The 17,005-nt window shown below is 42.1% G+C and overlaps 1 protein-coding gene across 1 annotated transcript in view; it reads right to left on the reverse strand.

Annotated features, from left to right (window-relative positions):
* Nucleotides 1–16,056, reverse strand: part of LOC137630484 (mitochondrial protein C2orf69 homolog) — a 59,964-nt gene extending 43,908 nt beyond the window's left edge. The window contains exons 1-2 of the mRNA XM_068361982.1: nucleotides 15,840–16,056; nucleotides 3,622–3,781 (exon numbers count right to left, since the gene is read on the reverse strand). Of these exons, the coding sequence (XP_068218083.1) occupies nucleotides 3,622–3,781; nucleotides 15,840–15,958 (279 nt within the window). The 5' untranslated portion in view covers nucleotides 15,959–16,056. The remainder of the gene's footprint in view (nucleotides 1–3,621; nucleotides 3,782–15,839) is intronic.
* Between the last annotated feature and the right edge of the window lie 949 nt (nucleotides 16,057–17,005).

The raw sequence follows: 17,005 nt of genomic DNA on the forward strand, positions 1-17,005 counted from the left end.
TTCAAATTACCCCTAATGAGTCAATATGGATAAATATCAACACAACATCGTGTTCAAATAGAAATAAATTTCTACCTCATACTTGGGATCGAACGCTAGCCCCTTCTAATGAAAGGCCAGGTCGAAACCAACCATGCCACGAGAGCCCATAAAAGGAAATCTTAACCTGACACTAATCTAGCTGTCCGAGGATTTACCTGGTGAGACATCAGTCTCTTTACCAGCGAGTTTTACCAGATTTCCCCGGGCCACCACGTGACACAATTGGTAGTAATTCATTCAAATTACCCCTAATGAGTCAATATGGATAAATATCAACACAACATCGTGTTCAAATAGAAATAAATTTCTACCTCATACTTGGGATCGAACGCTAGCCCCTTCTAATGAAAGGCCAGGTCGAAACCAACCATGCCACGAGAGCCCATAAAAGGAAATCTTAACCTGACACTAATCTATATATATATATATATATATATACATATATATATATATATATATATATATATATATATATATATATATATATATATATATATATATATATATATATATATACATATATATATATATATATATATATATATATATATATATATATATATATATATATATATATATATATATATATATACATACATATATATATATATATATATATATATATGTATATATATATATATATATATATATATATATATATATATATATATATATATATATATATATATATATAGAAATGGTGTAATTTGGATCATTAGAAAAAAAAATGGCGGACATGGAGGACGATCCCCTTAAATGGCCCTATATGGTAGGCCTATATAGGTATTGTTCATTCTACTGCCTCATGTCAATATGGAGCTCATGCATCAGCTGGTACCTTTAGGGTCATTGGGCATTCATGAACCTGGTGTGACAGTTCTGCTGTTTCATCAGTTGCAGGTAAAAAGTCAAATCGATTGCAATCAACCATACTGGAGGCCATTATGGAAATTATTTACACTACTTGTGCTATTATGGTACTGAGCATAGCTGATGGTATGGAAATTATTTACACTACTTGTGCTATTATGGTACTGAGCATAGCTGATGGTATGGAAATTATTTACACTACTTGTGCTATTATGGTACTGAGCATAGCTGATGGTATGGAAATTATTTACACTACTTGTGCTATAGGGTTAGGAACGAAGTGGTGAGGGAGAGAACGGGTGTAAGAAAGGAGCTAGCGGCTAGAGTGGATACGAATGTGTTGAGGTGGTTTGGCCATGTTGAGAGAATGGAAAATGGTTGTCTGCTAAAGAAGGTGATGCATGCAAAAGTTGATGGGAGAAGTACAAGAGGAAGGCCAAGGTTTGGGTGGATGGATGGTGTGAAGAAAGCTCTGGGTGATAGGAGGATAGATGTGAGAGAGGCAAGAGAGCGTGCTAGAAATAGGAATGAATGGCGAGCGATTGTGACGCAGTTCCAGTAGGCCCTGCTGCTTCCTCCGGTGCCTTAGATGACCGCGGAGGTAGCAGCAGTAGGGGAGTCAGCATTATGAAGCTTCATCTGTGGTGGAAATGTGGGAGGTTGGGCTGTGGCACCCTAGCAGTACCAGCTGAACTCGGTTGAGTCCCTGATTCGGCTGAAGGAACATAGAGAGTAGAAGTCCCCTTTTTGTTATGTTTCATTGATGGTGTCGGCTACCCCCCAAAATTGGGGGAAGTGCCTTGGTATATGGATGGATGGACTTGTGCTATTATGGTACCGAGCGTAGCTGATGGCACTCACATGCTGATAGGTCCCTGTCAGCATGTTTAGCAGTTTAGAGCTTGGAGTAACAGCTATTGCTGTTCACTTTTGAGACACTACAGAGTTTTCTCACCAACTGGTACCCTTGGGGTCTATAAGGTTGGGGAGACATTGACTTCTATTCTAACCACTACCAGGTGATCGGTCCTTCTGGACCAAATACTAACTCCTAGGCAATTGAGAATAAGGATACACTATCGAGTAAAGCTACCCTCCCCCTCCTCCTCCCTCTTCCCTTTCAATTCTCCCAATTCTTCTCAGAGAAAGCTGAAGAAGTCCATGTAGGCCAATCACAAGCAATCTCTCCTCTCTTTAAATAGAAGGGCATTTGAAGTTTGCGTGCATGGTGAATGTATCACAGAAGCGCCCGGGGAATGTTCCAGGCAAGAGAGAGACAAGATTAAGGCTTTGGGTCCTGACCAACAGCATTAGTGCTTCATCTCTTACGAGACTTTACACTGTAAGCAGGGGTATAAGCCTTTATACTTGAGTTGCAAAGGGTTTTGGTACAGTACAGTGTGGTTCCTCCCAGAAAACCATGTATTGGACCAGACCGAGACTCTGGAAATATGAAAAGCCCGGTAGTCCTGTACTTTGATGACTTCTTCCTTGGCAGGTTTCACATCGGAAGACTGGGTTATCGACTCTGGAACTCTGCAACAGGTGAAGGGAAGGCAGAAAATATTGATATCTCTTCGGCAGGGAGGAGAGAGAATGTCAAGGAAGAAGGAAGGAAGAACAGTGCCTTTTTATTCCAACAGGCAATGCGTATGCTCAGTTCATACAGGAGTTGTGAGAACAGATATTTCTTCCAGTTCTGAGGCAACTCCCGTCAAGAGACTAGGCTAAGGTAAAAGATGTGAAAACACCCCCACTGAGTACCTAGACACCTATGTCCCAGCATTATATGTACCAGTGTTTCTTCCAGCTATGGAACAACTCTCTGCCCTCACTCAAGAGAGGTTAATGGTACTTTCAATGTCTCTTCCACTAGGAGATAACAGTACTGTATGAGATATGCTATTTTCTACTCATTCTCCAGAAGTTGCAACGAAGACTCGGCAAGATGAGGCAGGCAAGAAGGGAGAACTTGAAGTTTGTTTTCTCTGGAGTTTTGCAGGGTGATGTTAACGCTCTCAGGGAGAAGAGGCCACAACAGTGCAGCCGGGTGTTAGGTCCTTGGAGCATTCCAAGATTGGCAGACACTAAAGAAAAAAGAATTGCAGTGCCACTTCCACTCCCATTTACATTCAGCAGTAGACAAACTCTTCTTCATAATGAATACCAGCAATACGCATAGAAAACCAACTCGAGCTTCATATTGTCTTCGTTGTCATTGTGAGGCCACACACACCATGGATAGAAGAGCAACAGATATGCCGCCAAACAGGAACAAGCATATTGTATAACGGCAGGTAGCACAGAAAACTGTAACACAATTACAGTTAAACAGTACCTGTATCAGGAAATGCTGCATTATTCTTGGCTTCTTCCATTAATATCCTTTGAACATATCTATCTATAAGACCATTTATTCAAACTGAAAGAAAAATTTTTTAAAACTGCTGGATGAGGATGGTGAGAAGTACATCTGTACTCTCTGGGACCCAAAATCAAAATGAAGGTTGCACTACTAGGTGGGTGGATGGGTCCAACCCATCACCCACCAGCTACTATTACAAACTGGTTACAAGTTTGAATGCCCATCTCCAGTTTTGTTGTAGCCATATTCCTATTAAAGGGCAAAGGTTTATAATATATATAGGAACAAATAAGATTCCTACAGGGGTAAATTAACAATCCAAGACACTTTAATACATACTGTACCTGGACATCTCCACCAAAGAAAGCTAGTACAGGATGTTTTGTTTCTTGAGGGGCTGATGGTGGGACATATATTAATTCATTTTTTAGTCCAGATTGTGCTACAACAAAGCCCAGGCGAATCATGCTGCCTTGTCCTAACACTTTGCAAGCGCACATGTTCCTGGAAAACCATAAATAAAATTACCAAGATGGAAATAGGTAAAGTAAACATCACTGACATATTTCAAGCACAGGATCAACAGTTAAATCACCAATATCACAATTTTCCAAAGTAATTTGCATTTTTTCTACCCATACAAACCATTTTATTTTTTCTACCCTACAAACCAGAGTCCTTTAATTAGCGAGAATGATTCAGCACGAGCTGGAGTTGCTTGCTAAAGTTGGATAATAAGCATTTATCCTAATTGTTAGGGTGAAGGGCGAGTAGCCCTGCTCCCATTCCAGCTGTGAAACCTTCACTTTCCACCTTTCGGGTTGAAGAGGGAAGTTGGATTTAAGGGGATTTGTATGGCTAGGAAAAATATAACTTACTTATTCTTAAAATTTTTGCTTTGTTCCTATGCGGCATACAAGGCCTCGTCATTTAATTAGGGAGACTCACTGGTAGGTGGGATGGCAGTCCCTTTAGAACCTAAACTGCATTGTTCATTTTCTTCCCTGAAGTGATCATTGATTGATCTGTGCAAAGCAATGAACCTAGCAACCTACTACCTGATTTTCATAAGGATGAAAGTCTGATAGTACTTGGCCGGTACCTGTATCAAGAAACACTGCTTTATTCTTGGCTTCTTCCATTAATATCCTTTGAACATTATCTGTAAGACAATTTATTCAAACTGAAAGTAAAACTTTTTAAAACAGCCAGATGAGGATAGTGAGAAGTACATCTATACTCTCCAGTTGGGTGGATGATTCCTTTCCCCCGAAAGGAGGCCTTAGTTGGAAACACATACTGTACCTTGTATGGTGACTCATAGGTTGGTATACAGTCCACCATCCAGCCCCCTGCTCGTGAAAGGAGGATGGAAGAGATATTTCTTTAGACCTAAAGAATGGAGATCCGAAGTGTAACTTACCAGCATCAGGTCCAATCCAGTATGTAATATTTCAACCACTTGGTCTCCGGGAGAAGGAAAGGAGAATAAAGAAGAGCCAGCCATACCACCATCCATTCCAGAATTACATCTACATACTGTACTACCTTAGACGAGAGGCATCTTTGTCACATATGAGAGCTGGGCTGGTTACACAACGGCTTGAGCAGCCACCACAGGTCCAAGCACAAATGTGTCAAGGGAATTGTGGGTATACTCTCGCAAACAAAAGGCCGTGAAAGGGGTCTGGCTTTTGCAAACTTGGGCCTTCAACATTTAATAATCAAGGTATAGAGAATGTGACCGGCGTTTAGGGTCTTGGCAAAGTTGCTAATGAAAATGGAACACACGCTATAAGTTTCTGATCAACAAACAATCTTGGCATTGGAGGTACTCTTTTGCGGGCATCAGGACATCCACAAATATACATGGACTTCACTATGTGGCAATTAAAAAAATCAAATAGATCACATTGCCATTAATAAAGATAAAAGAAGGACTCTGACAAATGTAAGAAGCTATAGAAGTGCAGATACTGGGAGTGATCACTAGCTCCTCATTGCCACACTGAAATTAAAACTGAAAGCACCCAACAGAAAGGTAGATAGAATACCTAGGTTTGATACAACTATGCTTCTAGAAGATGAGCATAGAATAAAATTTGCAATTGAATGTAGGAATCACGAGCGTTCTATTCATGATCGTAAACATGAATCGGGCGATCACGAACGCCACTCTCATGAACGTGAGACGCGAACGTTTTGCTCATGAATGCGAACATCAGGCGATCATGACCACCGTCCCTGTGAACGTGAATGTCTAGATCGTGAACATGAACGTCCAGATTGTGACTGAGATCGTTTATCTCGTGACCACGAGCGTGAATCTCGTGAACATGAGCTTAAATCTCATGATTGCGAGCATACAGATTGTGATCTTGAACTCTTATTAGAATACTGAGACCGTGATAACCTCCGGTCTTGTGAGCATGAAGCTAGAGAGTTACAACGCTTTCATAAAGAAAAGAGCCGAAATTGTGATATCCTTACTTCATCATAGGATTGTTGCGTATGGCATTCCAAGAGTAACCGACCAAGGAGACGAGTTGATGAGTCTTGTTCCTACGATCTTTGATCAGAAGAAATTCTGATCTCATCAATGGACTGTCGCAAATGACATCCCTAGGGTGACTGACCAGGAATACGAGTTGATGAGTCTCGTACCTGCGATCATTGATCAGAAGAAATTCTGATCTCATCATTGGATTGTAGCGAACGACATCCTGAAGGACCAGGAAGACAAGGTGGCGAGTCTTGTCCTTGCAATCGATGATCAGATGAAGAGCTGTCCACCTGGAGACTGTCTGCAACTGCAGTAGGATGGAGGTTAGCCTGCAGGCTGGAAACATTCCTAAGGGGAGAAACAAATTATTGTTATTATTATTACTAGCTAAGCTACAACCCTAGTTGGAAAAGCAAAATGCTATAAGCCAGAGGGTTCCAACAGGGAAAAATAACCCAGTGAGGAAAGGAAATAAGGAAATAAATAAACGATATAAGTACGTAATGAAAATTAAAACAAAATATTTTAAAAATATTAACATTAAAATAGATATTTGATTTATAAACTATAAAACTATAAAAACATTTGCTGCAAGTTTGAGCTTTTGAAGTGCTACTGATTTAACTACTCGATGAGGAAGAGCATTCCCCAACTTGGTAACAGCTGGAATAAAAAACTTCTAGAGTACTGTGTAGTATTGAGCCTCGTGATGGAGAAGGCCTAACTATTAGAATTAACTGCTTACCTAGTATAACAAACAGGATGGAACTGTCCAGGAAGATCTAAATGTAAAGAATGGTCAGAATTATAAAAAATCTTATGTGACATGCATAATGAACTAATTGAACGACGATGCCAGAGATTTATATCTAGATCAGGAATAAGAAATTTAATAGACCATAAGTTCCTGTCTGTAAATTAGGAGACGATGACGTCACAGGATGGTGAGAAGGCTAGTCATCAGCAGGAGGCAGTCCGGAGGGTGAAAGGAGAACCTCACAAATGCTCAGGGCGAAGTTGGTAACATGTGAAGAATCCCCCTCTGCCCCACGTTGAAGCAGAAGCACTTCCTTCGAAGGGGAAGAAATCCCTAAGGACGGCCAGGCCTGCAAAACATCTGAAATAGAGAAGGGCATCTTAGCAGCAGAATAAGAAGTTTTTTCTCTAGGGGAAGCAACAACACCCCCAAGTCACTGAGATTGCCCAGGAGTTAAAAGGAATGCGCTCCTCTTCGGTCGTTTCTTGGAGGAAAACGGTCGAGGAAGAGCTTTGGAAAGAGGTGTACAAAAGGGAAAAGAAGAAGAAACTCGCGATGTAGTGAAATGTTGGAGTGTGGTTGGCATTCATACACTCGGAAATCTGGGTGTTATGTCTGGCCACAGTCCGCAGACCACTACTTAAGATAGCTTTGCCTACGAGTTAGACTCTTGAGTGAGAGCAACCGGGCCTACCTCCTTCTCACTGTGTCGTCCAAACTTCTTTCACTAGGAGGCAGACTACTCCCTACACTTGTCATAACGCCACTGACGACATAAAGCCAGCAAGGGCGACCCTCGCAACCAGGGCATGTTCGCATGGGAGCGTTAATGAAAAAGCACAATGACACCGAAAAAGAGTCGACGTAAAATGAGCGTGAACAACAATGTTCGTCATTGTCTATGGCAACCTTGAGGAGGAGAGAGAGAGAGAGAGAGAGAGAGAGAGAGAGAGAGAGAGAGAGAGAGAGAGAGAGAGAGAGAGAGAGAGAGAGAGACAGAGAGAGAGAACCACTCTCTAGAAGCCAACAAGAAAAAGTGACTAGTTCACCATTCTGTGAGTACAGTACATGTACAGTACTGTATATATACAGGTGGCTGGTACCCGTAGCCAATCCCTACCCAGTCTTTGGGTACCTTCCAGCTTTGCCGAAAGAATATCCATTTATAAATAACGTATGGTTTGTTAGTTTGGTGAACAAATAGGGAGACCTGACTGATAGCAATAACTACAGAGGCAACACACTTACGTCAGTTGTCATGAAAATATATAGTATGCTTATTCTAAAGAGATTAGAGAGAAAGATAGATGAAAAGTTTAGAGATGAACAAGCAGGATTTAGAAAAAGAAGTTGTACTGACCAAATTTTCCTTTTGAGACATGTTGTACAGTATTGTGTAGAATATGAAAATCAACTTTTGATGGCATTTGTGGACTAAGAAAAGGCCTTTGATAGTGTGCACCGGCCAATTTTTTGGAGCATTATGCGTTATTATGTTATTATTCTTAAAAACTGTATGTGAATTTGATTAAGTCTGTTCATGAGCATAGCAAGTGCAATGTTAATGTTAGTGGAGTCCTATCATAAGAATTTTGAGTGAACAGCGGAGTACTCCAAGAGAATGTGATGTCACCTATGTTGTTTATCCTTCTCGTGGATTTTGTAATGCGTAGAATAGTTAAGAGATGGAGGTGTAGGATTGGATTGGATTATTAATAGGAAATTAGCTGACCTAGAGTATGCTGATGATACTGTCCTTATTAGCAGAACACCATAGGATTTGCAATGCTTGCTTACCAGAATGCATGAAATACCACATGACATTAGGCTCAAAATCAATAGAAGAAAAACAGAGATAATGAGAACTGAATATGCAATGGAAGACAAAAAATCATTGGAAGGAGAAAGAATTAACGAGGTAGAATCATTTAAGAACTTAGGAACTATGATTTCAAATACATGGTCTTTAGAATTAGATTTTAGTGAAAGATTGAAAAAAGTAAATCAGACAATGGCTAGGTTAAGTAAAGTTTGGAAATCAAATCGCCTGAAATTACATATAAAAATGTTATTTTGATAATAAAATAAATTTTTGAATATACTTACCCGGTGATTATAATAGCTGCAACTCTGTTGCTCGACAGAAAAACTCTACGGAAAAATTCGCCAGCGATCGCTACACAGGTAGGGGGTGTACTCAACAGCGCCATCTGTCGTTCAGATACCCAGTACTCATTGTAAACAAAGAACTCAATTTTCTCCTCGGTCCACTGTGTCTCTATTGGGGAGGAAGGGAGGGTCCTTTAATTTATAATCACCGGGTAAGTATATTCAAAAATTTATTTTATTATTAAAATAACATTTTTCAATATTTAACTTAGCCGGTGATTATAATAGCTGATTCACACCCAGGGGGGTGGGTAGAGACCAGCAAAATATGTTTACATCATATGAGCTAAGAATTTTTATTTCATTTTGGAAGTTATCAAAATAACTAAACAAAATAAATAGGTACCTGGTAAGGAAGTCGACTTGAACAATTACTCTGCCTTTTTAAGTACGTCTTCCTTACGGAGCCTTGCGATCCTCTTAGGATGCTGAGCGACTCCTAGGAGCTGAAGTATCAAGGGTTGCAACCCATACAACAGTACCTCATCAAAACCTCTAATCTAGGCGCTTCTCAAGAAATGACTTTGACCACCCGCCAAATCAACTAGGATGCGAAAGGCTTCTTAGCCTTCCGGACAACCCAAAAACAACAATAAAAACATTTCAAGAGAAAGATTAAAAAGGTTATGGAATTAGGGAATTGTAGTGGTTGAGCCCTCACCCACTACTGCACTCGCTGCTACGAATGGTCCCAGAGAGTAGCAGTTCTCGTAAAGAGACTGGACATCCTTAAGATAAAAAGACGCGAACACTGACTTGCTTTTCCAATAGGTTGCGTCGATTATACTTCGCAGAGATCTATTTTGTTTAAAGGCCACGGAAGTTGCGACAGCTCTAACTTCGAGTGTCCTTACCTTCAGCAAAGCTTGGTCTTCCTCATTCAGATGGGAATGAGCTTCTCGTATTAACAGTCTGATAAAATAGGATAAAGCATTCTTTGACATAGGCAAAGATGGTTTCTTAACTGAACACCATAAAGCTTCAGACGGGCCTCGTAAAGGTTTAGTTCGTTTTAAATAGAACTTAAGAGCTCTTACAGGGCATAAGACTCTTTCTAGTTCATTTCCAACCATACGATAAGCTTGGAATATCGAACGATTTTGGCCAAGGTCGAGAAGGCAGCTCGTTTTTGGCTAGAAAACCAAGTTGTAGAGAACATGTAGCCGTTTCAGATGAGAATCCGATGTTCTTGCTGAAGGCATGAATCTCACTGACTCTTTTAGCTGTGGCTAAGCATACCAGGAAAAGAGTCTTTAAGGTGAGATCTTTCAGGGAGGCTGATTGTAGCGGCTCGAACCTGTCTGACATAAGGAATCTTAGTACCACGTCTAAATTCCAACCAGGTGTAACCAAACGACGCTCCTTCGTGGTCTCAAAAGACTTAAGGAGGTCCTGTAGATCTTTATTGTTAAAAAGATCTAAGCCTCTGTGACGGAAGACTGATGCCAACATGCTTCTGTAACCCTTGATAGTGGGAGCTGAAAGAGATCGTTCTTTCCTCAGATATAAGAGGAAGTCAGCTATTTGAGTTACAGAGGTACTGGTCGAGGATACGGATACTGACTTGCACCAGTTTCGGAAGATTTCCCACTTCGATTGGTAGACTCTAAGGGTGGATGTTCTCCTTGCTCTAGCAATCGCTCTGGCTGCCTCCTTCGAAAAGCCTCTAGCTCTCGAGAGTCTTTCGATAGTCTGAAGGCAGTCAGACGAAGAGCGTGGAGGCCTTGGTGTACCTTCTTTACGTGTGGCTGACGTAGAAGGTCCACCCTTAGGGGAAGTGTTCTGGGAACGTCTACTAGCCATCGAAGTACCTCGGTGAACCATTCTCTCGCGGGCCAGAGGGGAGCAACTAGCGTCAACCTTGTCCCTTCGTGAGAGGCGAACTTCTGCAGTACCTTGTTGACAATCTTGAACGGAGGGAATGCATATAGATCTAGATGTGACCAATCTAGGAGAAAGGCATCTATATGAACTGCTGCTGGGTCCGGGATTGGTGAGCAAAATATTGGGAGCCTCTTGGTCATCAAGGTTGCGAAGAGATCTATGGTTGGCTGGCCCCAGGTGGCCCAAAGTCTCTTGCATACATCCTTGAGGAGGGTCCATTCTGTTGGAATTATTTGTCCCTTCCGACTGAGACAATCTGCCATGACATTCAAGTTGCCTTGGATGAACCTCGTTACTAGTGATATGTTTAGACCTTTTGACCAGGTGAGGAGGTCCCTTGCGATCTCGTACAACGTCAGAGAGTAGGTCCCTCCTTGCTTGGAGATGTACGCCAAAGCCGTGGTGTTGTCCGAGTTCACCTCCACCACTTTGCCTTGAAGGAGAGACCTGAAGCTTTTCCAGGCCAGACGTACTGCCAGTAGCTCCTTGCAGTTGAAATGCATTGTCCTTTGACTCGAGTTCCATATTCCCGAGCATTCCCGACCGTCTAATGTCGCACCCCAGCCTACGTCCGATGCGTCCGAGAAGAGAACGTGGTTGGGAGTCTGAACAGCCAGGGGAAGACCCTCTCTTAGGTTGATATTGTCCTTTCACCAAGTCAGACAAGACTTTATCTTTTCGGAAACCGGGATCGAGACCGCTTCTAGCGTCTTGTCCTTTTTCCAGTGAAAAGCTAGATGGTATTGAAGAGGACGGAGGTGTAGTCTTCCTAGTGACACAAATTGATCCACGGATGACAGCGTCCCTACCAGACTCATACACAGCCTGACTGAGCAGCGTTCCTTCTTCAGCATCTTCTGGATGGATAGCAGGGCTGGGGGCTGATCGTCTTGTTGTTCAGCAACGTCCTCATCAGAGGGTTCCTCATCCGAAACTGATGAGGAAACGGCAACGGAGTGGGCAACGTCTGGCTCGCTGAATCCGGTCGCACTGGTGGATGCGTGACGGACCCGGACGCAATATCATGGAACTGCTGCACAGTCTGTGAACTGTCAACAACCATGGGTGCGCGAGGAAGCACAGCGTCAACCCGAGACTGTCTAGACCGTCTGGGTTGTGCAGTCAACACCCTACCGGGTTGCTGAGGTTGACGCACTGCGTCAAAACAAGTTACCTCTGCTGGTTGTTGAACGTCCTGAACGTCAACAACCACCTCCGAGCGTCGCTTAACGTCAACGTGCGGCTGGCAACCCACACTGGGTCGCATCGGTGGAGGAACTACCTCAACTGGCAGACGCGAGTAGGTTACCTCAGCGTCAACAGGGCGCACAACCAACCGGTTGGAAGGTTGTTGGCCAGAAGGTTCTTCTCCGCATTTAAGTCCTCTATCAAGGACGCAAGCTTGGACTGCATGTCTTGCAGCAAAGCCCATTTAGGGTCTACGGGAGCAGGTGTGGCAACAGACGGGGTTAGCGACTGAGGCGGAACCGTTTACCATCCCTGAAAGCCTTGTTATGCGTGACATAATAGTACAGCAAAACTTCAAAGGCTCGACAACAGCTGTGAAGTTGACCTGTAAACAACTTGGAGCGTCTCCTGGCTAGGCGCCAGGGAGAGTCTACCAGAATTGAGAAGTCTATCTGGGCAGAGGCATGAACTCCCAAGCCGAGAACTTCTCTCGTGTCATATCAGACTCTCGCTCTATAAACCAGTTTAAAAGAAGGGAAAGCAAAGGCTGTATCCCCCAAACTCCTCCTGGTGAAAAACCAGTCGCCTAGCCAACGTAACGCTCTCTAGGAGAGCGAGAGAGCACTAGCTTAAAAACAACGGCTTCGAAGTAGCTAGGCCTAGTGTAAGCTCTGACGTTTAGGCGAACGAGGAGCAGCAGTTACAAAAAGATCCGGACGAAGATCCTTAAAAAAATCATCATGATTTAATTAAAGTCCATAGGAGGCTAAGCAGCTTTAGGCTCCTCTCCATCTGACAGAGTCCTCAAGGGAATATCAGTAGGAGGGAGAACAGCAACTTCCTCATCTACAGGAACCTTGTCCGATAAAAGCTGAGTCTCTCACTGGTGCATTAGTAGCGGACCAGAACGCAACGTCATGTAACTGCTTGACAGTCTGTGAACTGTCAACAACTGAACTGTCAACCACAACAGGTGCGTGAGGACGCACAGCGTCCACTCGAGACTGCTTTGACTGCCTAGACTGAGCAGTCAAAACAACTCTAGAATGCGGAGGTTGACGCACAGCGTCAAAATAAGTCAACTCCGATTGTTAGTGAACGTCTTGAACGTCAACAGGAGCATCAGCCAGTGGCCTAACGTCCAAATGCGGCTGAAAAACCACACGAGACCGCATCGAGTGTGGTTCTAAACAACCTGACTGACGTGACTAAGCTACGCCAACGTCAACAGTAAGCACAAAGGAACGTTAGGTTGGCTGAAAGCCAGGATATCGATGAGATAAACGGCTAGACTCAACGGACTAATCGGCAGAATAGTCTTCCATAAGGGAGGCAAGCATATACTGCATGTTTTGCCATACAACCCCTTAAGGATCAACGGAAATGGTTGTGGTAATAGACGAGGGTAACGTCTGTGACCGCAACACTTTGCCTACAAAAAAAGACTCTCGGAGTCTGTGTTACGCTTTTGTTAGGCGGCGAGCAGTTATCCGATGACTGCATAGGGTCAGAGCTGTCCTAATGGCTGTAACCAGGACGCTGGACCTGTCCTGAAAGGACTGACTTTCGCTTAAGGGCTTCGAAACCTTGTGACAGGTTTCTTATGCGAAAAGCCTACGGATGGCGAGGAGAAACAACGTCTCTCTCGTCTTATGGTAGGGGAGATCTTGGTAAGATACACCCGATACCATAGAGGGAAAACGTCTGTTCGTTGGTCAAGGCCTCTCGAACCCATAAGTCGTTTGACATTACTTCTCCCCTGGGCTTGGGAGCATGTAAGAGGTCCCGGACTAGGTGAACGACAGGCACGAACAGACGAACCCTCGGACGCAACACTGTAACACTTTGCGCCTCGGACGCAACACTGAAACACGCAATTCTACCCTTCATTAAAAGGTATTAATTGCGAAATTAGTCGTATAATGCAAGCTCATAATACCAGCAAAAAACAGAAAACATATTTTAAGATAAAAAGAAAAAACAGTGGCTGGGAAAGAGACTAAACACTAGTTCATATAACTACGTTTTCAATCTCTCACCGCACATAGCCTGGGGACGAGAATAAAAACCTAAAAACGTTTTATCCTTCCTCCCCGTACAGCGACTAGGGACGTGAGTAACACGAGAACAACGTTACCCGCTTGAACGGAACGTTTTCTCTCCTCTCTCTCCCTCCATCTCTATCTCTCTCTCTCTTTCTCTCTTGATTTCGCACCTAAGAGAAGAGCCCAATTATATATCGTCAAAAAAAAAAAACATGTTATTTGACTAAAGGAAAAAACTGAAAGGTTTTTCAAATAAAAAGTTCCTTTAAATTAGAATTTAAAACATTTAAGCTAAGAAAGAATGAACAAAACGTCAGAATCGATTTACTCTTACTGCAAAGTGAAACCGTGATACACTCTCTCTCTATCGTAACGATAGAGCGCATGTTGAACGTCCTGAACGTCAACAACTGCGTAGCATAAAAAACTAAACGTTAGTTCATCTTTGAAAACAGTACGAAGACTATCAAAGAAATTCTTTCATAAAATATTACATTTAAAAAGTTTTAAATCCTTAGCTCATTAAAAGCTAAAGACGATATAAAGGGCTCAACGTTGATTAACTTCGGTTTCCAAGTTAGGACCGCCTACTCTCAGGAAAGGTCTATATAAACAAAGCATTAAAATTTATTTTTATATGTTTATAAAAAATGGAAAGTTAATCGAAGAGGCCTAATAAAGGCGGAGAGATATAAAATATATAGAGGAAAATCTATAACGTGATAAGATAATTACTAAAATCCTAAACACACTTCCGTCTAAGGGAAGGGTCAGCCATTTAAAAGTGAAAGAAAGTCCATACTCTCTTTGTCACCATAATTAAATCTATCCAAAACGAGTTCAAGTTTTAAGATGAAGATAAAACACCTGCATAGCGAAAGCTCAAAACTAGAATAGTGTACTTCACCAAATAGTTGTGAAAACAAATCCAGTTAGCAACAGCGAATTAGTAGGTCTTGCCGGTAGCCCGACAGAGAGAAAATTGAGTTCTTTGTTTACAATGAGTACTGGGTATCTGAACGACAGATGGCGCTGTTGAGTACACCCCCTACCTGTGTAGCGATCGCTGGCGAATTTTTCCGTAGAGTTTTTCTGTCGAGCAACAGAGTTGCAGCTATTATAATCACCGGCTAAGTTAAATATTGAAAAATCAGACTATATATCAATTTAGTGAGTTCAGTGTTACTATATGGACATGACTCATGGTATGACAATGGAACAATCTCCAACAGATTTAGTAGATTTGAGAACAAAGCCCTCAGAAAGATATTGGGAGTTAAATGGCAGGACAGGATTAGAAACAAAATTATAAGAGAGATTACTCGCGTGCCATGAGTGGATGAGATCGTGATAAGAAGTAGATGGAGATTGTTTGGGCATGCCTTTTGCAGTCCCCAAGAGAGATTAGACCACCAAATGTTTAACTGGGCTTCACAAGGCCCTAGAAGAGTTATAAGACCCAGTTCTACATAGCTGAAGACTATGAAGTGTGAAGGAGATGATGAATGGAAAACTGTTGAATTAAAAGCTCAAGATAGAGACAACTGGCGAAATCTAAGCGAGGGCCTTTGCATCAATAGGCCTAGGAGGAGATGATGAGGATGATGATAATAAGTGTAGTCAGATCTTTTAGGAAAGAGGAGTATTGTATGTGGAAAGAATAGGCCAGACTATTCAGTGTATGTGTAGGCATAGGAAAAATGAGCCATAACGAGAGAGAGAGAGAGAGAGAGAGAGAGAGAGAGAGAGAGAGAGAGAGAGAGAGAGAGAGAGAGAGAGAGATATTCAATATGGTACTATCTGGCCAGTCAAAGGATCCAATAACTATCTATCAGTAGTATGTCAACAGGTGGCTGGTGCTTTGGGAAACCTACTACCCGTCGGGACAAGGATTTGTATTCGCGTAAGAATAAATATTTCACATCAAGCGCCAAAGAAGAATACAGTATTAACACTAAAATTTGAAGATGATGAAAATGTTCAAGAATCTAGTATGTACTGAACTATAACTGTTACCTTATGGCATGCAGAGAATACACTGACAATCTACGGCAACTATTTCCATCTTCTAAATCCAAAGGACGAACAATACGGACAATATACGAAAAAATAAAAATTTCGTAAGAAATAATCATTTTGGCATTCTGTAGTACTATAGCTCCAATAAAACCAAGGACTGCATACAATTTTCTTTAGAACCGACAGCTTCTAATGAATCTTCCTCCATATAACTGCAATCAGTGGGCAAAATGTAACAAAACTTAGTAAATGACATCAAACTGATGCAAAGATACAGTGCTCATATGCTAGAGATTCACACAATAGTACCTCAGGTTACGAGTAACTTTGGATACAAGCATACAAATTTGAATTGGGTTTAGAATATTGCATCAGACTGCATGCAAAAATTTTGAGCCGTATGGACATTTTTTGTGGAGAAGTACAAATGAGCCTATCATACAATGCAATGAAAGCAGTCACATAGTGCCCATCACCAAGAGTGTTCATGCCATGTTTGAGGTTTAAGGTTCAAAGGTCGCTCATGAATGGCAGAGGTAAGGGATAGTGGCATTGCCCTAACAAGCAGGACAAGGTCCTAGAGACTGACCATATACAGTATACAATTGATCAGCACCCCAGCGCCCTCTCCACCCGAGCTAGGATCAGGGAGGGCCAGGAAAATGCTACTGATGACTCAGCAGGTAGACCTATAGGCTCCCCCAAACTCCCAATCCTTAGCTCACGAAGATAGTAAAGTTGCAGCGACTAAAGGAACTAACGAGTTTGAGTGGAATTCGAAGCCCAGTCTGGTAATCACCAACCAAGGATGTTACCACACAAGCCACCACAGCCTAAATAAGGCTTTGGTGAGGTAATATTCAAGTAATGGCTCATTTCCATGCCATTTTAAAGACATGGCAAAAGCAACTATTTCTAAATAGGTCCCTTGTTAAAATTGAACGTAAAAGGTTAATAAAAGGCGACCAAGTGTCCAGAAAGCATAAATTATGTGATTTAAGAGAACTCCTGATATTTTACCAGAAGTAGCCATAGAAAGACATTCTCTTTCCAAGCAGTGACCCCTTCGTCTTTTATCGCTTCCCTCTCGCCAGCCACAGCTCTCCTTAAGGTAAAGTGGAAGTTAATTTACCAATAATTTCTATTTTTCACTGTGAATTAAT

This window comes from Palaemon carinicauda, chromosome 38 (assembly GCF_036898095.1).
Source record: "Palaemon carinicauda isolate YSFRI2023 chromosome 38, ASM3689809v2, whole genome shotgun sequence".
In the NCBI taxonomy this organism is placed as follows: domain Eukaryota; kingdom Metazoa; phylum Arthropoda; class Malacostraca; order Decapoda; family Palaemonidae; genus Palaemon; species Palaemon carinicauda.